Here is a 23,126-nt window from a genome sequence, read left to right as displayed (position 1 = left end):
AATTCCTCCCGAAGGTTCCAGGGAAATGGGAGTCAGCAGCCCAAGGAGAAGAGAAATGAGGTCTTGGGGTGAATAGAGGGTGCCACCACGACCTCCTCCAGGCAATGAACCCATAGGTAGAGTGTCTACCAGTCGGGAAAGTAGTTGGCTCGGCGGAGAGGCCCTGAAAGGGCATCACAGGCAGAGGGAACGGCAGGAGCAGGAAAAGGCACGGTGTGTTGGGAGTCACCGACAGCAGGTGTCCCTGTATGACGTGACTGGGGGGGAGGGGGGGCCGGGGGAGTGAATAAGAGACGCATTCAGAGGGGACACAGGCTTGATCATTTGGTGCCCAGTCAGCCACGGTAGGGACTCTGGGTGTATTTTTAGCTAATGGAAGCCACTCGAGGGTATGAAGCAGGCAAGCGATGTGTTTGGCTTGAGGCTGGCTGCTGCAAGAGAATAATTTGGAGATAAGTAGGGGCGGCGGTGGGGAGGTAAGTTAGGAAGCTGTGCGGTTCCCCTGGGGCAAGGGGGTGTGGCTGCGGAGGCCGAGAGTTGGGAACAGGAGCCCGCAGGATTTACTGAGGGATTCTGGGTTGAGCCACCGGCGAACCCCAATGCCGTTTCCTGAGATGGTCGGAGAGGGACTTTTGGGGGTGGGGGGTGGGGATCCGGGGCTCTGGTTTGGCCAACTTAGTTAAGCTGGAATCACCCGTGGACCATCCAAACCAGACCCATCAGCTCAAAATCGTCCGCTTTTGCCCCAAGGCCATCTCCTCCCCAAAGACAGAATTCTGGTTGCCGGCTCCCACCTCTCCCCAGACCCCAAGTTCCCAACCCCCTCGTTACAGGTTGAATTCTATCCCCCTTGGAATCAGGATGTTGAACCCCGCAGTAACGCAGAATGTGGTCTTACTTGAACACGGGGTCATTGTAGATGCAATCAGTTAAGATTAGGTCATTAACGCGGGCACGAATCCAATATGACGAGTGTCCTTACAGAAAGAGAAATTTTGGAACTACACACACGGGGAGAACACACATGAAGGTGAAGGCAGAGATTCGAGTGAGGCTCCTACACACTGGGGAGCATCAGAGATTGCCAGGAGAGCACCGGAAGCTAGGGGAGTCATTAACGGATTGTCCCTCACAGCCTCAGAAGGAACTGATCCTGAGGACCCCCGCGGAGCCCTTAATCTTGGATTCTAGCCTCCAGAACTGAGAGAGTGTCTGTGGTTTCAGCCACCCGATTTGTGGCACTTGGTTACAGCAGCCCTAGTGAGCTAATACGGCCCTCCTCCCTCAGACCCAGGAGTCCTGCCCCCAGCCCCTCCTCCCTCAGACCCTGAAGTCCTGACCCCCAGCCCCTCCTCCCTCAGACCCAGGAGTCCTCACACCCCAGCCCCTCCTCCCTCAGATCCTGGAGTCCTGCCCCCAGCTCCTCCTCCCTCAGACCCTGAAGTCCTGACCCCCAGCCCCTCCTCCCTCAGACCCAGGAGTCCTCACCCCCCAGCCCCTCCTCCCTCAGATCCTGGAATCCTGGCCCCCAACCCCTCCTCCCTCAGACCCAGGAGTCCTGAGCCCCAGCCCCTCCTCCCTCAGACCCAGGAGTCCTGCCCCCAGCCCCTCCTCCCTCAGACCCAGGAGTCCTGAGCCCCAGCCCCTGAGCCCCAGCCCCTCCTCCCTCAGACCCAGGAGTCCTGTCCCCAGCCCCTCCTCCCTCAGACCCTGAAGTCCTGACCCCCAGCCCCTCCTCCCTCAGACCCAGGAGTCCTGCCCCCAGCCCCTCCTCCCTCAGACCCTGGAGTCCTGCCCCCAGACCCTGTCAATCTTGGTGCCATCAGCCCTCACCCTGGACAGATGTGTCCTAAGATCAGTTTGAGCATCAACGCGTCAACCCGCAGAACCCCTGGGAAGAGGTTGGAACCCAGCCCCCTCCCCCCTCCCTTTCTCCATCCCCCAGACTTACAAGTGACCCTAACGCCTTCATCACCTTAACTCCTAGGCCAGGAGCCCACAGCCTCCCAGCTGGACCCCCACCCCTGGGCCCTTGCCTCAGGTCTCAAGTGAGTCCCTCAAATATGCCAATGGCTGCAGTAGGGAGGCGACGGGGGACAGGTTGAAGCCAGGAGATTAGAGAGGCAAAGGCAGACCGGGGCGGGGGGGGGGGGGGGGGCGGGCAGAATCAGTCCAAGAGCCCAGAAGAAACGGAGGAAAAGGAATCGGGGTAAACACAAAGGCAGAGAAAGACATAATAGAGACAGGCAGGCGACAGGGAGGCACAGAGGAGGAGAAAACGGTACAGTCGGAGAAACTCCAACACACAGAATTAGGAAGAGGGGCCCAGGTGGAGAGACGGGAACGTCTCATGGGAGGTGGGCGGCCACACGGAGACACAGGTAAACTGAGGCAAGGCCACGGTGGGCAGGGAGGCAGTGCCTGGCCTCGGAAGCTTCTGAGAGGTGCGGCCAGGGGCCGTGTGGGTGCCGGCAGGTCGTTCCCGAGCACCCCCTCCCCAGCACCCCCCCCCCCCCCCAGCCACCTTGTGTCAACGCGGCTCTTGTGTCATGCGGAGGCTGCCTCCCAGGTCAGTGCGGCCAGCACCAGGCAGAGCCGGGGTCCAGAGAAGCAGAGCCCCGCAGCCTCACCACCGCAGGGCCCTTCCGCCTTCCTGGGCCTCGACATTCCCGTCTGTGAAGGGGGCGGGCGGAAGGCGCCTTCTCCCGGGCCCTCCCCCGCGCGCCCTGCCCCGAAAGACACACAGGCCCGCCGTTCCTCCAAAAAGTTGTTTTTGTCTTTTTTAAATAATGTGAAAATGCCACGCGAAGGTTTGAACCAGAGGCCCCTCCAGGGGCCCGGCTGGGGGAGGGGGGGGGAGGGGGGGAGGGGAGACGCGAGATGGGGGGGGGGGGGGTCCAGGTCCCCGAAGCCTGCAGCCCCTCTCTGGGGCCAGGAGTGGGTGAGGAGGGGCCTCCGCTGTGCCGAGGGGCTCCAGGCCCGAAAGAGTTCAGTTCAGTTCCAAGAAAGGCGGCTCTCCAGGGAGGGGCGAGGGGCTGCCTGCCTCATTTGGCACCGAGGGGGTCGGGGGGCTCGGGGGAGCCGTCCGGGGGGCTAGGGGGTGGGGGGCCGGGGCCTCCCGTTTGGCACATGGTGGGGGAGGGGGAGGGCCCAGCCTCAGGAGCCTCCCCGGAGGCGGCGTCTGCGGCGGTGGCAGTGGCTCCGTCGTCCACAGAGGATTCTACCCTCAGCCCCTCTTCCGGGGGTGCGGGGGGGTGGGGTCTTCGGGGAGTCAGTTCTCCACGGGGCCTGAGGACGGAGGGAGTGGAGACCGAAAGCGAATTATCGGGCAGACGGGCTCAAGGCTTCTGTCTCTCTCCGAGTGGAAAGCAAAATCCGCACTGGGTCCCATTTCTGTCCTTACGCCGGCCTCCTGGCTCCTCGGCTCCAAGTACAATCCTACCCCAGGGCCTTTGCATGGCTGTCCCTCCCCCCCACACACTCTCCCCCCCCCCCTCCCCAATGCCCTTTCCTTATCCCTTCCCACGTAAGGCAGACCCCCTCCTCGGAGGCCCTTCTGGGTCAAGCAGTCGCCCCCCTGGTGACCCCACCCCTCCCCCCAGTCATTCTATCTGGATCCCAGTCATCGTCTGCTAGCTTCCTGTCCGTCTGTTTGCCTCCCTAGAAGGTAAGCTCTCCAGACGGCCCCAGCGCCCAGCACAGGGCCTGACGCAAAGCGCCTTCCCACCTAACTGTTGCATGGCCCCTCCTGTCCCCGCAGAAGCCCCCACCCATTCCACAGACCCGTCAAACCAAGGTCTGGGGGGGGGGGGGAGGGGAGGGTGTGACGGATCTCACCCAGGGCCACCCAGGGGGCGCCCTCGCTCTCCATCCCGCAGTTCTTACCTGAGTGACCTGAGGGTCAAGCCGTGGCCCTCACTCCTGTCCCTGAGCCTCGGTTTCCCCTCTCTTTAAAAGGGGAGCATGACCCTCGTGTCCTTTTCGAAGGAGCAGAGAGACACTGGGGCAGGTGGCATCACTCAGGGCACGCCGGTTGAGTGGGCAGAGCCACGCCGAGCACAGGGGGGTGGGGAGGGGGGTCTGCGGGGGGGGGGCCGGAAAGGGGGCCGGGCCTGGACCCCACACCGCGGCCTTGGGAAACAGGTTCCACAGCTTGCCTGCCAGGCCCACCGCAGTGAAGGGACTTAGGGTTTCACACGACTGGGCCCTCCCTCCCCTCTCCCGGTGATTAAAGGTGAAGTCATCTTGGCATCCTGGCCCTGCTGGCCTCAGCCCTGACTCACCACTTGGCAGTGTCCCCATGTCTGGAACCCACCCCGCCCTGTCCCCATGAAGACCTCTGGGAGGAAGTGACATTTGAGGTGGCACCTGGAGTCTGCCCTCAGCCCCGTCCTTCCCGCCCCAAACCCTGTCTGTTCTCTCCTCTCCCGCCTGGACGCTTGCCCTGGCCTCCTGTCTAGCCTCCCAGCCTCCAGTCGCCGCCATGTGGCCCCGGGGGGGGGGGGGGGCGGGTCAGTGTCTCTGGGTTGGGTAGGGCGGAGTGGGGCTCATGTATCTTGCTCAGCATGGAATCAGTGCCCCCCACCCCCACCCCGTGCCCAGCACGGCACCTGTGCTTAGCAAATGCTCGGTGAACTTCGACTTCATTAAGCGCAGGGAGAGACCCCTGCGGCTTGACCAGGCTGTGCTGTGTGTGTGTGTGTGTGCGCGCGCGCGCGTAGGGTTAAACCATTGAATCCCCTCAAGAACCCTAAGAGTTAGAGCCTGTGATCGTCCCCATTCTGCAGATGAGAAAACTGAGGCACAGAGAAGGAGAGTGACTGCCTCTAGGTTATACAGCCGAGGAGTGGCAGGGCCAACAGCTGGACTCAGGCACGATCTAGGGGAGCAGGACTGTCACCCTCCCTGAAAGGGGAAGGTTGCACCTTCTCTACCTTCTCGCTCTCTCTGGGAACACCTGCACCTGCCCAGCGCGGTGTGAGCTCGGCATCTAGGGCTATTCTCAGGAGCGGCAGCAGGGGGCGGCAGAGAGCCGGAGTCTCTGATCTCTCCAGACCCAGTTCGGACGGGAGAGACATTGCTGTGCCCTCCTCTGTAAAATAGGCCTTAGCTTGGGGGCCGTCAGAAACTAAGGGTGTGGTGACCCTCTCCCAAGATGAGGGTGAGGATTAGCTCTTTGGCGTATGTGAAATACAGGAAAGGAACACTGACTCAGGGCTGTTTGGCTGGCTCAGTCGGTGGAACATAACTATGACTCTTGATCTCAGGGGTCGTGAGGTCGAGCCCCACGCTGGGTGAAGAGGTTACTTAAATAAATAAATTTTAAAATATAAAATAAATTAAAAAAAAAAAAAAAAAGGAAACTGACTCAGAGGGCAGGCAGCAGGGTTTGGATCCTGGCTCCGCATTCTTCTGTGCCTCAGTTTTCTCGTTTGTAAAATGGGGATGAGACTAGAATCTACCCCATGTTCTCTCCGCTCCGGTTCAACTAAGCAGCTCTGAAGCACACTGGTATCCTCTCTCTCCTTGTCTGCTTCTGATCAACCCACGTCCCCAAACGGATGTGGGATCAAGATCTGACAGGTGCCAGGCAAGAGACGGGGCAAAGAGGAGCAAGTCTGTGAAGGGATCCTTACAGAAGGGGAAACTGAGGCTCAGGGAAGGGGCGCGACTACCCCAGCCCATCTGATGACCACTGCCTGGTCCGAGCTGGTACCAGAGTTGGGTGGGGTCTCAGGACCGAATAGCCAGGGTTGACTGCGAGGGGAGGAGAGAGACTGAGGGGAGAGAGGGAAATTCAGACATGGGGATGAGAAAGTGGGGAAACAGATGGGGAGAGAGGCCAGCAGAGGGAGGAGCAGGCCAGAGGGTCTGAAGCACTGTACCTGCGGGCCGGGCGTCGGGGGCCCGGGCGGGGGGCCCCGGGGTCTCCAGCGCAGGCGAGACGGAGAAGCGGGAGAAGCACAGGGGGGGGCCTGGCGGGGGGAGGAGGGGGAAATCCTCCGCCCATTCGAAACTGCCTCCTAGCAGCGGGGTGTGGGGGGGGGTTAGGGAGAAGAGGAGAGGATGCGGTCAGACCCTCGGGCGCTTTTGGAGCCCCTCAACTTCAGCTCCAGTCCTCCAACCCAGCCGGTCCTCAGGCACTTGCCTCCAGCAGTACGTCCCTGCGGCCCACACTCAGCTCTGCCCCGCCCCCAGGCCGCGCCCCAGGTCTGCCCCGCCTCCAGGCCCCGCCCCAGCTCTGCTCCGCCCCAGGTCTGCCCCGCCTCCAGGCCCCGCCCCAGCTCTGCCCCCTTCCAGGCCCCGCCTCCAGCTCTGCCCCGCCCCAGCTCTGCCGCCTTCCAGGCCCCGCCCCAGCTCTGCCCCCTTCCAGGCCCCGCCCCTGCTCTGCCCCCTTCCAGGCCCCGCCCCTGCTCTGCCCACTCCAGGTCCCACGCAGCCCCTCACCAAAGCCGCTGTCGTTGCTGGGAAACCCATCTCCGGGGGTGGCGGGGTGGGGAGGCGTCGGGGGCGCTGGGGGCGTTGACGGGTCCGTGTCCCCCTCGGGGGGGCCCTGGACGCTCAGCTCGTTGGTTGGCGTCTCCTGTGGAGGTAGATTAGGGGAGGGGAGAGGGGGCGAACCGTCGCATCCCACCCACTGCATTCCCAACGAGCAACAAAGCCTGCTAACATCTCTGGGGCTTCAGGTGTCCCAATTTACAGTCGCACCCACCCTCTTTGGAGGTGGCTGGAGCCCCTACTCTGCCTTCAAAGCCTCACGTCAGCCTTAACCCCACCCCGGCCGGAGGCTCCTCCCCCGCCCACAGCTAAGCACCCCACCACGGGTATTCTCTCCTTAACGCAATGATTCCCTGGGAGCCCCCTAAACCAATATTGCCTCCATAAATGCTGCCTCGTCTCCATGACCCCTAACGACTTCCGACATCTCGGCCACAGGCGTCCAAGTTCGGGACCTTGCTCCGAACCCCTACCGTATCCTGCACACCCCGACCCTCCCTCGAGCCTCTAAGTCTCGCCCCCTGAAGTGGCCCCGCTCCAGCCCTCCGAGCCCCACCCTTCTCTTCTGAGGCCCAGGCCCACGCTCCTGACTCTCATCTCAGGACCGCAGCCCGGTGTGCCCCGCTCCAGGCTCACCTAGACCCATCCAGACCCATCCAGGCCCCAGTCCATAAGCGCCATCCCGCTCTTTTTTCTTTTCTCCAATATCCTCCCAGCCTTACAATTTTCAGGCCACCTCTCTAAGCCCCGCCCCGGTTCTCTAGCCCCGTCCGTCTCTGAACCCACCCCTCCTGCGCTTAGTATCTCAACACTGCAAGCCGCCTCTCCTAAGCCCTACCTGCAGCCTCGCCACGGCCCGCCCCTCGTGGGTAAAACCCGCTTCATCCTGAGCCGGCCCCTTTGCCTCGACCACTAGAGCGCGCGGGTGGACCACCCCAGACCCAAACTTCACTTGGCTCCGCCCCCGTCGTCCAGACCACGCCCCAACCCTCTCCAGGCCTTCTCCCTGTCGCTTCTCCGGGCCCTGCCCTGACTACCAGGCATCTCCCCCGCCTTCCTTCTAGATCCCTTCTCACTCTCCAACCCCCCCCCCCCCCACCAACCCCGGCCCTCCCGCGCTCTCCCCCATCACAGGCCTCCCCGCCCCCCTCATTCCAGGCCTCAACCCCGCCCTGGGCTGGGCCCATCCTCCGGGCTCCGCCCCATTCCCAGGCCCCGTCACCACACCCAAGGCCTTACCCCGTCATCCAAGTCCAGCCCCGTTCCCCGGGGCACTCTCTCCCCAGCCCCGCCCTCACCCGATGGCCCCGCCGCGGCCCCGCCCCCTGCCCCTGCCCTTCCCGGGGCCGCGCACCTGGTCGAAGAGGTAGACGGTCACGTCCCCGTGGAAGGAGACCATCTTGCGCTTCCTCTCCAGTTCGCTGTCCTCGGGCTCGTCGGCCCCGCGCGGAGACTTGAGCAGCCCCCGCAACGGGCGGGCCGCGTCCGCGTCGGCGCTGCTCACCACGACGGGCACCGGGGCTGCCCGCGCCCTCCCGGGGCCCCGCGGCCCCGCCGCCGCGCCCGCCGCCGCCGCCTCCTCGTCCTCCTCCTCGTCCTCGTCCTCGTCCTCCCCGTCCTCCTCCGCCGGCCCCGGCGCCCCCGCCCCGCCGGCCTCCCCGCCAGCCGCCCCGGCGTCCGCGCCCTCCCACGGGGGTCGCCGCGGGCCCGGCCCCGGGAACGGCGTGAGCGTGAGCGGCGGCAGCGCCAGAGAGAGCCGCGAGAGCTTGGCTGCGAGGGGAGAGACCCGGTGAGCCGCTGCTCCCGGGGAAACTGAGGCATGCCCTCCTGCCTAGCTGTGTATCCTCAGGCAATCTCGGGCCGCGCTAGGAGCCTCGGTTTCCCCTCTTGTGAACCAAAAGGCTGCGGCTCTGAGGCCTTTCTCCACGCCCTCCTCCAGGGGTTAACCCTCTCCTTGACTCCCCAGTCAGTGTTCACATCACACAGCCCCAACTTCGCTGCGCCTCCCACCAGGCCCAAGTGCCCTGGCCCTGTTGCCCTCTCCGGGCTCCTCCGTCCACACCGCATTCTGACTCGGCCTCCATCCCGCCCCTTGGGCCACCCCTCACCCCCCCCCCCCATTCCTCCCACCTCTGAGCCTTTGCATAGGCTGTTCCTTCTGCCTTCCTTTTCTAATTCAAGTCCCATTCCTCCTCCAGCTCAGCCTGGGCTTTCAAGCCTTCAGAGCTCTCCCAGGAGGTCAGGCAAGGCTGTCGGCTCTGCACCCCATAGCACCAAGCACCGCTCCTTCCAAGCAGATTATCTCAGCATGTGACTATTTCTGCGGTGTTGTGATTCGTGTGCGCCTTGCCATAGAACAGAGACTTGAATTGGGCTCATTCTGGCTGCATCCCCAAGCATATAGAGGTACTCAGCCAATATCTGTGGGATCAATGAATGAATGTTCCCTGCTACGTGATGTTGACCAAGGTACTTTCCCTCTCTGGCCCTCAAGTACCAGACCAAAAAATTGGGCTGTCTAACCATCTCCAGGTTTTCGCCCTGCCCTAAGACTCCCTGATCTCAGCCTGCTGGAAGGCAAGGACTTTTCAGGTCCCGGGTCACTTGCTGTGTGCCCCAGGGCAAGCAGATTCACCTCTCTGGGCCTCTGTCTCCGCACTGGTAAATGAACAGGGGCCACCCATTCGTCCATTAATGCAGAAGTAAATGATGTGACGGGCCCCGTGCGGGCAGTGGCGGGGATGAGAGGAGGGTCAAGGCAGAGCAGGGAGAAAGACTGGATGTGAATCGGGTCACTCTCCACCCTCCGTGCCCTCCATTCGGCTTCACTGGCCTTTTGCTGTTCCCCGAGCATGCCAAGTCAGTGCCCATCTCAGTGCCCTCCACCCGAAGTACCCTTCCCCCAGATGTCCACCCAGCTTACTTCCTTCACATCTGCTCAAAAGTCACCTCCTTGAGGCCTTCCTTGACCATCCATCTCAGGGCGATGGGGTTGGGGGCTGTGAGGGAGCTCTCAAGGAGCTCTCAGGAAGGACAGGGTGATAGCCTTTGGAAATCAGGAAGGCTTCCCAGGGAAGGGGAAATTTGAGTGGGGTCTTGAAGGATGAGTAGGAGTTCGTGCAGTTTAAAAAAAAAAAAAAAAAGGCAAGCTATTCCCAGCATCTTCCCACCCAGCAACACCGTCCCCCACCGATCTTCTGAGGCGTCTTAGGTGCCCAGCTCCTGACATTTTCATGCTGCCTGGGGGTGGGAGGGGGGGGGGTCTTTCCTGCCACAGCTGGTTGCAAATTGCCCACAACAATCTCAAGGAAGTCGTGTCATTCTAATACCGCGGGCTTCGAGGAAGGCAAAGTTCCGTGCCCAGCTCCTTCCCTGACCTTTCCCTCCCAATAAACAGGAAGCAGCCTCCTCTGGTAAACAGATGATAACCTTATCCCCAAGTGTGGCCGTGAGATTGCCACAGGGTCCCATCGTGTATAACCTTCACAGCGCTATTTAAGGAAATCAGTCCTGCGGGTGATCCCGGTGGAACCACAGTCCCTTTGTTCATATCTAAACAGGGGGCGGTTTATCTTTCTCTTAAATCAGTCCCCCTCGGTGACCAAGCATTTTCTGCGTTCCTACCCCAACTCCGTTTCCAGAAAAGGCACGTCTATTGCTTTCCGGGCACCAGTAGCATGGTGGGGTGGGGGAGACAGGGCAGCTCCCCCTGGGGTGGGGGAGACAGTGTGAAGCTCCCCGGGTCCCAGCTTTGGGCAGCTCAGGGCCCGGCACCCGGGATAGATGCCTCCACTTGGTGGAAAGTTTAAACCCGGGAATCACACGCTGGCAACCCAGCGCGAGGATGGGCTTCGCTGGAATTGGTTTCGGCCATCGCAACACCCGGGGCTCTGGTTTAAAAGGGAAAAGCGGCAGATTTGGCCACACCAGGTGGGCGTTCCCGAGGGGGAGCTGAGAAGGGGCCGCCTTTCGACCCCCCCCCCCTCCGGCTCCCACCCCACCTCTCCCAGACCACTCCTTCCACTCCCCCCCTCCCCCCGTCCTGCCTGGCCCCCGTGGGCATCTGAGCTTGAGACCCCGGGGTCTAAGTGAATCGCAATAATAAAGCAGAGGAACTTAGGACTGGCGCTGAGCTAACGTCTTCAGAAGTCCTAACAGTTAAGCCTCCCAGCCCTACCAGGTGGACGCTATCCTCGTCATCCACTTTTGGCAGGGAAACTGAGGCACAGAGAAGGAAGGTGGTTTGTCCAAGGCCACAGGGCTAGAGAGGGACTGGAGCCCGGGCGGCGTGGCTCCGAGGTCTCCTCCCATTATTGCCAGCCTGACCTGTCTGCCACCCAGGAGCCTGAGGGTCTCAGCTCCGTTGTACGTCTTGGAAGGAGCCGGGCCTCGGCCCCCAACCTCGCTCCCCTGCTCCCAGCAGCCTCCTCACCTTTGATCTGCTCGCTGTTCCCCTGAGGAGGTCCCAAGTCCAAGAACAGTCGTGGCATCTCGGGGCCCTTCCTCTCGGGTTTGGGGGGGTCCCCGTCTGTGCTGGGTGCTGTGTCTCCGCCGGCCCTGCTGTCTGGGACCCCGGGCTCTCCCTCGGAGGCCACCTCCGGCCTGGCTCTCTGGGGCGCTGGCTCCGGCCTCCTCGGCTGTGCTTCCGGCGGTGGCGGCGGTGGCCTCGTGCTGTCTACCCATCCGGCCTTTGCGTCCGCGCCGCTTCCGAGGCCGCCGCCGGGGGCCGTCCCCATGCCCACTGGGGCTCGGCCCCCACTCCCGAGGTCCAGCCTCCCAACCCCGGGGGCTCTCGGTGCCCCCCCAGTCTCGGGGGCTCTCCTCTCGGTCCCGGGTTCCAGCACCCCGCTCCTGGGGGCTGGGCCAGTGGGGCCAGGGGCTGTCGCCCCGCCGTTCCGGGACAAGGCCACTGCGCCGGGCTCGGGGGCTCTCTCCAGCGAGGTCTCTGGGGCTGACACCCCACTCTCGGGCCCCTTCTCCCAGGGCCCTGGGGCTCTCCGAGGCCCAGTCTCCGGCAGCCTCTCCGTGTTCCTGGGCAGTCTCGGGCCCCCATTCTCTGACACCTTCTCCTCGATCTTTGGGGGTGTCAGGCCCCCATTCGCCAGCACTTTCTCTTCTCTCTCGGGGGACCTCAGCTCCCCATTCTCCAGCACTCTCTCCTCCCTCCTTGGTGGCGTCACCTCCCCATTCTCCAGCACCTTCTCCAGCGCTTTCTCTTCTCTCTCGGGGGTCCCTGGGGCCCCGTTCTCCGCCACCTTCTCCTCGATGCCTGGGGCTCTCTGGCCCCCGTTCTCCGACACTGTCACCCCGTTCACGGGGAGGCTCGGGTCCTCGGTCGGGCTTGGGGCTTTCTTCCCGCTGCCCAGGACTGTGGGGTCCCTGCTCGGGCCCGGGGCTTTCTCTCTGTTCCCGGGACCTCTCCCCACCTTCCTGGGTCCCGTCTCGCGGGGGTTTGCCCCCTTCTCCCCCAGGAGGTTCCTTGTCACGTCCTCCCGCAGGGACATCAGCAGCTGCTCGGTGCTCACTTGAACTACGAAGGTCGGCTTCTCCCGGGTCCCCGGCAGCGGGAGGGGACCCGGGTCTGGGGGTGGCCGGGGCGCTCCCGGGTCGGGGGGCTCGGGGGGAGCCCGCGGTCGAGGGACCCCTTCCTCCTCGGCTGCCCCCCCGCCTGGGAAGGCTCCCTCGGGGGAAAAAGGGGTCTCGGTCTCGTAGCCGCTGTCCCCCGGCTTGGGGCCCGGAGACGACAGGCCTGAGCCGGGACTGGCCACGGCCGAGGGAGGGTCGGGGGACACGGCCGGGTCCGCGGGGGCCCGGGGAGGTGGCGGCGGGGGGGGGGGGAGCGGGAGGTGGCCCCCGCCCGGGGTACTGGGGCGCCGCCGCCCCCATGAGGGGGTCCAGAAACTCGGGGGGGGCCGAGGCGGGGGGGGCCAGGGGCAAGTCGGCTAGGGAGCCCCGCTCTGCCCGCAGGGACGAGTCGTCCTCTGGGGGATGGGGGCAGCCAAGAGCGGGGTGGCCCCCCCAGCCAGCAACGGCATCCCCCCGCTCCAGAGGCAGGCAGGAGCAGGCCCCCTCCCGGCTGCACAGGGGACAGGGTAGGGGACCCCGGCGGCTGGGACCACCCCCAAGGCTGCTGCTGTCCTCCCCCGGGGAGCTGCCCTCCTCCTCCTCCTCCTCCTCTTCTGCCCACGGGGCGGTACCCCGCTCCCCCAGCACCTCGGCAGGGTCTCCGGCCAGGGTCTCCCCGGCGCCTCGGCCCTCGGGGTCCCAGCCACTCAGGAGGAAGCTGCCTGATGCTGAGGACTGGGCCGGGAAGGGCCGAGCTGCAGGGAAGAGGGGGGAAGCCCAGGTCTCGGACACCAGCTGGGGGACCTCGGAAGGGGCCTGGGAGGCCTGGGGGGCAGGCACTCCTGGGTCCAGGGGGTCCCAGTCATTGGGGAAGAGGGGCTCTGGGGGGGAGCCGTGCTCCTCCAGGCGAATGTAATACTCGCTGCTCACAGAGGGGCTGCGGGCGCTGATGACGGGCAGCACGCTGGGCGTGGACAGCGCCTCATAGAAAGGGTTGGAGGGGTTGGCATGGGGCGCTGGGGGCGCGGACGCCGGCTGCCAGGGCGGCGCCCCCCCTCCCCGGCCGGCCCCCCGCCGCGCCTTCTCCCACAGGCACTCAAGGTTGAGGCCACGGCTGCTCTCAGTTACCGTGAGCACGTCGTCGGGGTCGGCCCCAGGGAAGCCATCCAGAAGGGGGAACGGTGAGGAGAGGGTCCCCGGGCGGGGCGCGCTGTGCTGCGGGGGCCAGGGCCAAGGGAAGGGACCGTCTCGGGGTGGGGGTGGGGGGGGGCGGGGGCCGTGGGGGGCGCTCAGAGAGCAGGTAAGTGAGCTGCAGTTGGAGGTCAGAGGCCGAAGGGCGCTGGGCAGGTGGCCGCCAGCAGGACTGAAGGATGTCGTACCTGGGGGAGAGGGAAGGAGGCACAGGTGAGTGGGGAGGCGTCCCGGCGAGAGGGTGGAGGGCTCCCGGTGGGCGGGGGGGGGGGGGGGGGGGGGCACAGGGAGAGACTGGAGAAGAGGATTGAGATCTAGAGAGAGGGGGACAGAGACCCGGGGTGTGTGTGTGTGATAAGATGGGGGTGCGGGGCGCCTGGGTGGCGCAGTCGGTTAAGCGTCCGACTTCAGCCAGGTCACGATCTCGCGGTCCGTGAGTTCGAGCCCCGCGTCAGGCTCCGGGCTGATGGCTCGGAGCCTGGAGCCTGTTTCCGATTCTGTGTCTCCCTCTCTCTCTGCCTCTCCCCCGTTCATGCTCTGTCTCTCTCTGTCCCAAAAATAAATAAAAAATGTTGAAAAAAAAATTTAAAAAGATGGGGGTGCGACCAGGGGGGACAGAGAACTAGGAGAGGAGACAGCAGGGGATGTGAGGAAGTGATAGGCGGCCTTCCTGTTTGGGCCGTGGTTCCTGGAATCGGAGCCAAGCAAACAGGAGTGGAGAAACTAGGCTTCGAGCACCAGCTCAGCCCCTGCCCGCCTCAGTTTCACCCCCTCCAAGCAGCAAAAGGTGCGGGGGTGTCCCCGCTCCTCGGGTGGGGGGGTATGTAGCGAGTCACGAGTGAGACCGTGGGCGGTGTGCATGGAGGTGAGGGGCTCCGGGACATGGGGGGGGGGGGGAGATGGGGGGGTCATGGGCCCGGGGTCAGGCCCTGCCCTCACCAGTAGTCCCCATAGGGCAGCTTGAGCCTGGGCCGGGCCAGCTTGACGTGCTGCTGGCGGACCACGAAGGCGAGGACCTCCTCGTCTGACAGGTGGCGGTAGGGCTGGGCCCCAAACTCGAAGAGCTCCCACAGGGTCACCCCCAGGGACCTGCGGGGAGCCGAGGGCAGAGGGAGGTCAGAGCCCTGCCCAGCCTCGCCCGGCGGGCGTAGCCCCCCCCCCCCCCCGTGACCCTCCCACCCTCCGTGCCGCCCTCGGCTCCACGCGGCCCGGGGCCCCCTCACCAGATGTTGCTCTCGCGGCTCTGGTCCACCACCATGAAGGTCCCGTGCAGCTCCCCAAGGAGCTCGGGCGCCGCCCAGCGCAGCGGGATCCACAGGCGCTCGGGGGTCAGGTAGTAGTCCTCCTGGGGGGGCGGGCCGGAGCGCGGTCAGGCGTGGGGGGACGGGGGCGCGCCCCCCGCCCCCCGCCCCGACGGAGGGCAGCCCGCACCTTGTAGTTGCTGTGGGCTAGCCCGTAGTCTCCGATGCGCACGGTGAGGTCGGAGGTCAGTAGGCAGTTGCGCAGGGCCAGGTCGCTGGGGGCGGGGCCGGGCCGGGGGGTGAGAAGGGGGGAGCGCCTGGGCCAGACCGTCCGCCTCGCCCACACTCCGCCCCCTTTCCAGGCTCCGCCCCCTGCCGCTTTTCCTTCCACCTCTTCGCCTGATTCCGCCTCCTCCCCTCCTGACTCCTCCTTCTCCTCTAGGACTCCTCCCCTCTCCTGACTCCTCCTCCTCTCCCCTATGACTCCTCCCCTCCCGATACCGCCCCCTCTCCTCCTCTCACCCCTCCCCTCCATGGCTCCTCCCCCTGGCCTCTATGGTCCCGCCCCTCTCCTGACTCCTCCCCTCCGTAGCTCCTCCCCTCCCGACCCCACCACGCTTTCTCCGGTCGTTGAGCCCCTTCGCTGTGGCCCTCCCTCCCACCCCCACAGCCTCCCCTCCTTCCCCTAAGTAGTACCCCTACACACTCTTCCCCGCGGCTCCCCTCCCCGGCAGCCACCTGTGCACGTAGTTGTGGGAGTGGAGATGTGCCAGCCCGCGGGCGATCTCCAGGCCCATCCTCTGCAGTGTCCGCAGGTCCCGTGGGGGCAGCTCGGGGGACAGGCCCTCAGGGGGCCGCTGGGCCCGGAGGTAACGCTTCAGGTCCCCCTGGGAGGAAGGGGACGGTGGAGTCAGTACCACCACCACCACCCCCTTCCAGGACCCCCACACATCCAGCCGATTGGAGGCGAGGAGGGGGGCGACCTCTGCACTCAGTGGGCGGCCCCTCTGAGCCTCAGTTTCCCCCGCTACTTAAGAGGGCCTAACCACAGAACCCAGCTCTCATGCTAGTTGGCCGCAGGCCGTCTGAGGGAGTGCTCGTCTACGGGAAGCCTTCAAGCCACACATGTTATTGGGAAAGATTCCCAGGACCCTAGGCTGGCTCGCAGCCCCCAGCCCGTCCAGACCCCCCCGCCTCCCCTCTGCCCACCCTCCGCAGAGCCTCACCAGTTGACAGAACTCCATGATCAGCAGAAAGGGCAGTGTCTCCACACAGACGCCCAGGCACTGGAGGACGTTGGGGTGCTGCAGGCTCCTGGGGCCAGGGCGGGGAGGGGGCAGGGTCAGGAAACAGCCCCTTCCCGCCCACCGCCGACCTCTGTCCCACCCCACCCTCCCCTGAACCAACACGTTGCTTCGACCTCTTTGGTCTCGGCTGCTTCACCTCGGGTCTCCGGCCACACACCCACACTCACACCCCCCTCCGCACGCACCCTCCTTCCCCAGGGGCCCATCTCAGGGCTGCCCCACTATCCCTCCAGTTCCCAGGCCAGACCCCCAGGTGCCTCCTGGCCCTCCTTCCTCTTCACCTTACCCTCCCCCCGCCCCCCAGCCCCTTCCCCCAGTCCCTTCTCTGGTTTGATCTCGATCGGGCCTCACCACCTTTGCAACGGGCTCTTCCCTCTGCCCGGAACATGCTTCCCCCAAGGCTTGCGGGACTGAGTCCTCCTAGACTGACTAGATCACCCCCTTTCCCGTGATCATCCATAGCCCCCCTCTCTTGTCACGCGCTGCCTTCTTTCCTGGTGGCACTCGTCAGCCTCTGACATTTTCTTCTGAAAATTTCTTTCTTCCTTTGTTAATTGCCTCTCTCCTCCACTAGGGGGTGCGCTCCACTAGGACAAGACACTTGGGGGCTTTTTGTTCACGTGGCCGTGTCCCCAGTGCCTAGACAGGGGCTGCGTAACAAGGTGCGCAGTGAAGGGTTTGACCCCGCTACTCGGCCGGGGCGGGGGCCGGGGGAGGGGGGGGGTGGTCCGCAGGGAGATTAAAACATTCCGGGCTTGCAGCCCAGGGCCTGGCTCCGGGTAGGTGTGTGCTGGGTTATTTTCCCACGGGGGTCTGGAGGGGAATCGGGAGACAAACGTGTTCATAGAGAGCCCGTGCCGGGGACTTGAAAAACGGCTGGAGGCCTGAATGGAAGGTTCAGGATGGCGGATGTTGACGGACGCGCAGATGGGCTAATCCGGGCCAAGGCGGGCCACTTCTGCGATCAAATCCACCCCCCCCCCAACCCCCACCCCCGGAACCCTGCTGGGCAGGATAATTTTTCCCATCTAATCCAGGAGGAAATGGAGGCCCAGAGAGGGAAGCGACTCGCACAGGGTCCCACAGCTAGTAACGGTGGCTGAGCTGGGATTTGATGTCAGGACTCTGGCTCCCTCCGCCAACGTCTACAAAGGGCCGATGGACCCCGGAGCTGTCCCCGTGTTGCCCTGCCCTCGCCAACTGAACCTTCCGTGAAGGCGGGAAGGTTCTAGATCCGAGCTGCCCAACAGGGGAGCCCCTGGCCACGTGTGGCTACGGAGCCCTTGGAGATGTGTGGCAAGTGTAGCTGAGGAAATGAGTTTTTAACTTGATTTCATTTTATTTAAGATAAATGTAAACAGCCATATGTGGCTAGTGGTTGCCAGCATGGGTCTGGGGAGAGGCAGCCACACAAGCAAGCAAACGGAAGAAACCAATGACAAACTAGGATACGTGTTATGAAGGAAACGCATGAATCAACGTGAGGGAGCATTGGGGGGGGGGGGGAGGCTCCTGATGTGGGAGTGTGTGTGTGTGTGTGTGTGTGTGTGTGTGTGTGAGGGAAGGTCTTTCTGACCAGAGACCTGAGGACGGGAAAAGAGCCCACCATCTGGGGCTGTGGGTGGGTGAGCCAGGAATGATATTCTAGACAAGAGGGAACAGCAAAGACAAAGGTCCTGAGGCAGCAAAGAGACTGATATGGGAAAGGATCAGTAAGAGGGGTCAGGGCGGCTGGGGCAAGGGGGGCCAGGGGCTGGAAGGGGACAGGGGCAGGCCTTGCAAGGCCTGTGGGCTGTACAGAGGAGTGGGACTTTGTCCTGCAGGCAATAGGGAGCCATGAGAGGTTTAGAACATGAAGGTGATAAAGTCCAGTGTCTGAATCTCTCAGGGTACACCCCGCTTTTCCAACTGTCTGATGAAGGGCCTCTGTATACATATCCTTCCCATGACAGGGCAACTGCTCCCTCGCAAGGCATTTATGTAGCAAATGTTTATCTAGTTCTTTTCTAGAAGCCCTTAGAGTGGAGGGGAGACCAAGCAAGGGCGGGTCAGACAGGGTCCTGCCTTTCCAGACCTAACCATACAGCAGGGGTGGGGGGTGGCGCAACAGAGCTCCTCAAGGCCCCCCCTGAGAATGTGTGGGCTTCCTGGACTCACTTTCTGGATGAAGATACTGAGGCTCAGAGAGGGCGATTCTGTCCGCCAAGTCGCACAGCCAGGAAGAAGTACATCCGGGATTCGAGCCAGGTTGGACCCCGAGCCATACTCCGCCCCCTCCCAAACGCCGCCAGACCCATATCTGTGGGCCTCCCGGGCCCACGTCCCCTGAAAAGCCCCCAATACCTGTATGGCTGTGCTTCCGAGATGAACTTGCGCTGCTCCAGGGGCCCCGCGCTGGCTCGGAGCTCCTTCACCACCACCTGGGCTGGGGTGTAGTCGGAGAAAATCTCTCCCAGGATCACCTGGTCAAGGGGGACCCGGGGGTCAGTGCCTGCAGCTTCCCCAGCCCCGTCCCCAGGGCCGCCTCCAGCCCAGTGCATGGCTCCAAGTGTCCCCCTGCCCCCACCTCCGTTCCAGCCTCTCCCTTCAGATCCCACCACCCGTGTCCCCCATCAGACGCAGGGTGAGAGACTCACGGGCCCAGAGTCCGATGGATGCAGGGACGGATGGAAAGATGGACAGACGGACGCGTGGAGAGCCAGGTGGCGAGGCAGAGTGGTCAATGGAGTGAGGAGGGAGGCGCCGACTGACAGATGTGGGGGCGATGGGGTAGGTGGGAGCAGGTGAGAGGCGGACAGAGGTGAGGGCACTGGGTGGGCTGAGGGGCAGGGGACAGATGACAAGTGGTGGGAGCAGGGGGGATGGACACAGAACAGGAGCACAGCCCTGAATTGTACGGACCCCCCCGGCCTCCCACCCCCGGCCCCACTCACCTTCCCAAACCAGCCACTCCCAATCTCTTGTAAGTAGCTGAGGTGTTGGCGGCTAAGGCCCAGGGGGGTGGTCATGTCTGGGGGGGGTGCAAAAAGGGGAGCCCCCCTTAGTCTCTCTCCCCTCCTAAGTGCCACTGACACCCCTCCCCCAACTCAGTGTGGACCGAGGTCAAAGCAGATACCAATCTCTTTTCATTGGCTGCCCCAACATTCCTTGTTGGGAGCTCAGCCTCCTCATTGGCTGCCCACGAGCTCCCAGCATCCAATCAATCCTTCCCCTTGGCGTTTCAAGATCCTATGACATGGCTTCAGCCTGCCGTTGGCTGCCTCTGAGACTGAGATCTAGGCTGACCTCACCGGCGATGGCCCCACAAGATTCCCCACATCCGGCTTGGGGTTAATCGATGGCTTCCACCAAGATGATCTCTGACTCCCTGGAGGCTGCTTCCAAGATCCTGCGGCTCCCACCTCTGCCTTTCCCCTTGGCTGCCTGGGACCTCAGCTCCCTGGCCCCTGAGGGGAGACCCTCAGGGCTTTCCACCCTGTCCCCTGGGACCACGGGACCCTAGTCAAGGTGTGGAGAGCGGAGAGTACCTGAGTGTGAAGGCTGCGGGGCAGGCATCGGCAGGGAGACCTCAGCCAGCGGGAGAATGTAGACATCAGGCAGCGACTGTGAGGAGGAGGTCTCCTCCGCCGGCGGAGTGTACTCCCCGGAGCAGTCCTCCCCTTCAGGGTTCTCAAACTCCTGGGGCCGGGAGAGGTGAGGGGTGGGGAGAACACGGGGCTGAGACACGCCATCGTCCTTCTGGTCAGGATGCCTTCCCATCTTTCTTAGAGCTGTCCCCCGATTGTCTTCCCAAGGCTCCGGATCTTGCCATAACTCCAGGCCAGAAGGTGCTCCCGGACTTACTGCCCCTCTCCCCCCACCAACGACCGGGCCTGGGGGGACAAGGCCTCGCTGGGGTCTTCCTGCCCACGTGAATCCCCCGCATGCACCTCACCTTGAAGCCAACGTCACCCCGTTTGCAACACAGACAGGTGAGGAGGAGGAAGATGAAGGCCAGCAAGCCGGAGCAGGAAATGAGGACCACGGCGTAGGGAGGAGCCAGAGGGGCCCGGCCCAGGGCGAATCCATCTGTGGGCATCAGGGCTGGGCTGGGGTCCCGGCTTCAAGCCCCAAGCTCCCAGCCTCCGTGCACCACCCCCCCCCGCCCTCCAACCTCCAGCCTGGCCAGCATTGACTACAACTCCCATAATGCTCCGCAACCAGGGGCTCCTTGGCAGAGGAGCCGGATGGCCCGGGGCATTGTGGGAGTTGTAGTTTGAGGCCTTCTCAGGTGGTTGGGTTGGGGGTGGGGTCCCTCCTCTAGCCCCAAGCTGGGACCCCCCCACCCCCCCGCCCCGCCGCCCCAATCACCTCACCGCAGGCTTGGATGAATTCCAGTGAGGACTGAGGGAAAGACGTCTAACAGTGGAGTCTGGAGCGCTCAGAATTTAAAATACGCTCCAGTCCCGTTACCCCCCTATTTGGGCAAGAAGATGAGCCCCCAACTGCAGGCTGGGAGAAGGTTCTTGTCCCACGCTGGAACCCCCCCAGTTCCGGGCGTTGAGGCCTGTCTCTTCCAGGCACTCGCGGAGCGCACACATGTCCTCTGCCCCCAGCCCAAGCCCCTGAGAAGGGAACCCCGCCAGCCCTGGGTCTCCCCCAAAGCTAGAGCCAGCCTCCTATGCCGTGTCCCCCTTAGAAATGCCTCCCCGCTGCCCCCAATTCTCCCCAGCGGCCCCGTCCTCCCCGGCTCCCGGCACACACCTGCACACACACATGTTGCCCAAACGGACCCCCTCCCCTCCCAGCCCCCAGCCTTCCTCCCACAGGCCCTGCTGACGGACGCACCGTCCCCGCGGCTCCCCAGGCCCCGGCTCGGCTGCGGGGAGACGCGCAGGCAGGTGACGGAGCCGGAGCGCCGCGGACAGACCATCACCCCCCCCCTCCCCCCGGGCAGGCCGGGGTGGGGGTGGGGGCCGCCGGACAGCCGGATGGCCAGACAGACTCACCGGGGTGGGCCGGGGACGCCAGGCAGCCGGAGGCGGAGACGGCCGCGAGGAGGATGAGGGCGCCGGGGGCAGGCATCTTGTCGAGGATGGAAGGGAGGTGGAGGTGGTGGCGGCTGGGGAGGAGGGGGGGGCGGGCCCTCAGCCCCCAGCCATGGGGACCCGCGCGACCCTGGCCTCCCCCCGGCCCAGGAGAGGGGCAGGAGACGCAGGACAGGGGGAGGGAGGGGCTGCTTACTGGCTCAGGTACCCCCCTCCCCCTCCTTGAAGGGACAGACAGATGAAGGGATGGAGAGGCGGACAGAGGAGAGGAGCTGGGGAGCCGGGGTTGCTGGGGTGGGGGGGGGGGAGAGGGTAGGATTGGGGGGGGGAGAATGAGGGCCCCGCCCCCGAGGGCAGCCAGGATTGGGGGAGCAGAGAGCCTGTCAGAGGAAGGGTAGGAGGAGGGAGGTTGGAGGGAGGATGGAGCGTCGTCATGGCAACTGGCTCCCCAGTTGCATTGGCTGCCAGGAGGGAGGGGAGGAGGAGGGACAGACAGGGACCAGCAGACCCTTGCGGGGGGCGCAGGGCCCACAGTGCCTGGCCGGGACACCGCCGGGACCGCCACCAGCACGGACACGTGTGCTCCACGCCAAGATGCAGCTGTCAGGCAGGTACACGCAGCCCACACATGCCTGCCACTCGTCGCAGAGACCCTCCTAGACAAGCACATCCCATACAAAGGTGGACAGCCATCGGCAGACGGGGACACGTACACGTCACACACAAAGACGCAGGGACGACGGGCTGCACGGGGAAGGCACAGGCAGGCCGGCCCCCGGCACAGATGCGCCCTGCCACACGGGAACAGCAGGGCATCGCCAAGACCCGCACGCGCCACCAAGTACGCCACAGACAAAGATCCACGCGGACGCCACGGTGACATGCCGAGGCACACGGCCACAACACACAGACGTCCCACAAACGGGCAACAAAGAACATCCGTAGACACCGGCGTCACGCACACAGACACACAGCCACGTACATCTCTCACACACACACACACACACACACACACACACACACACACACACAGACATCACTCTCCCAGAGACCCGTGGACACACAGATGCCGCACGCTAACATGGATGCACGTATCACACGCGCGAATACGCACCGACACGCAGCAGGTGCGCGGAGGGACCTGTGTGTCCCAGGCACAAAAACGCACACCACACACATCCTCACAGCTACACGAAAGGGACACACAGCTCTCACACAGACCCACGTGGCACACACCCCGAAACACGCCAACAGTCGCCACTCGTACACGGCTGGAGACACAACACATCCAAAGCATCACACAGGTATACACAGCCACGCAAGTCCGGTCCATCATTCGCTGACGCCTCCGGACGCGTATCATAGCCCAACGTGCTCAGTCACACACACTTTCTGCATAAACGCACGGACACACAACGTGGGCACACATGAAATACACGGACTCAAGGATACGTCGCCTCCCTGAACACGCGGACAGACTCATCACACATATACACACTGTGTTTCACACAAGGTTACAAGGACACCTTACCCCGTCCTGTCCACACAGCACACACATAAACACACACACACGGACGCATAACACGTACCAAGATGCAGACATGCGCTTACATATACACAGACGCAGACGCGCACCTCACAGATACCCACGTCTCCTGTGAGGTTACGCAGCCATCACGTAACCAGAGACACTTGCCTCGCACCAAGGACACATAATCAGAGTTTTGTTTCATTTGTGTATTCGTCTGAGCGTTTACGCTGCGCCAGGCACTGTTCTCGGCGCTTTACACGTATGACGTTTTCATCCTCAACGCCAGCCCTCTGAGACGGGTGCTTTTATCGTCCCCATCGTACAGATGCGGAAACTGAGGCCAAGCGAGGTGCGGTCCCCTAGCCCCAAGGCGCCCAGCCGGCAAGCGGCCGAGTTGGGTACTGGAACTCGGTCCGCAGCCAAAACAGACAAGGACGCACACATCGCGTGCCAGGCCAAGGCGTCGTCGGGGGGCTCACACCCCACCCTACAGCCCCTCCCCCCCCCGAGCTGCAGACACCCCGGAAGCACGGACTCCCACCCCGCGCGCGGACGTCCCCGCCGTCCGGGAGCACCTGCGACGCGTCCCTCCCGCGTGAGGCCGGACGGGAGCTGCGCAGCCCAGACGCAGCCTCGCAGCGCACCGCGGAGGCGACCCAGACACCCCCTCCCCTGCGCGCCCGCCCCGTCCCCGACCCCCCCCCCCTCCCAGCGGGGACCCAAGACCCCCCCAGGGGCGCAGCAGGGACTGGCGGCTCACGAACCC

General features: G+C 64.0%; 1 protein-coding gene across 1 annotated transcript; it reads right to left on the bottom strand.

Moving 5' to 3' along the window:
- Positions 1 to 3,162: 3,162 nt before the first annotated feature.
- On the bottom strand, positions 3,163 to 21,528 carry LMTK3 (lemur tyrosine kinase 3). Its single transcript, XM_058707903.1, is given in 18 exon segments — positions 3,163 to 3,288; positions 5,886 to 6,023; positions 6,448 to 6,583; positions 7,853 to 8,268; positions 10,931 to 12,335; positions 12,337 to 13,332; positions 13,334 to 13,442; positions 14,194 to 14,343; positions 14,478 to 14,599; positions 14,686 to 14,770; positions 15,234 to 15,382; positions 15,722 to 15,809; positions 18,146 to 18,264; positions 18,736 to 18,812; positions 19,330 to 19,480; positions 19,737 to 19,870; positions 20,791 to 20,903; positions 21,026 to 21,528. Coding segments are annotated over 18 exon segments (4,644 nt in total). The 5' UTR covers positions 21,265 to 21,528; the 3' UTR covers positions 3,163 to 3,271.
- Between the last annotated feature and the right edge of the window lie 1,598 nt (positions 21,529 to 23,126).

This window comes from Neofelis nebulosa, chromosome 17 (assembly GCF_028018385.1).
Source record: "Neofelis nebulosa isolate mNeoNeb1 chromosome 17, mNeoNeb1.pri, whole genome shotgun sequence".
NCBI classification, from domain to species: Eukaryota; Metazoa; Chordata; class Mammalia; order Carnivora; family Felidae; genus Neofelis; species Neofelis nebulosa.
Note: the sequence above shows the minus strand (reverse complement) of the source record. Positions and strands in the feature narration are given on the sequence as shown.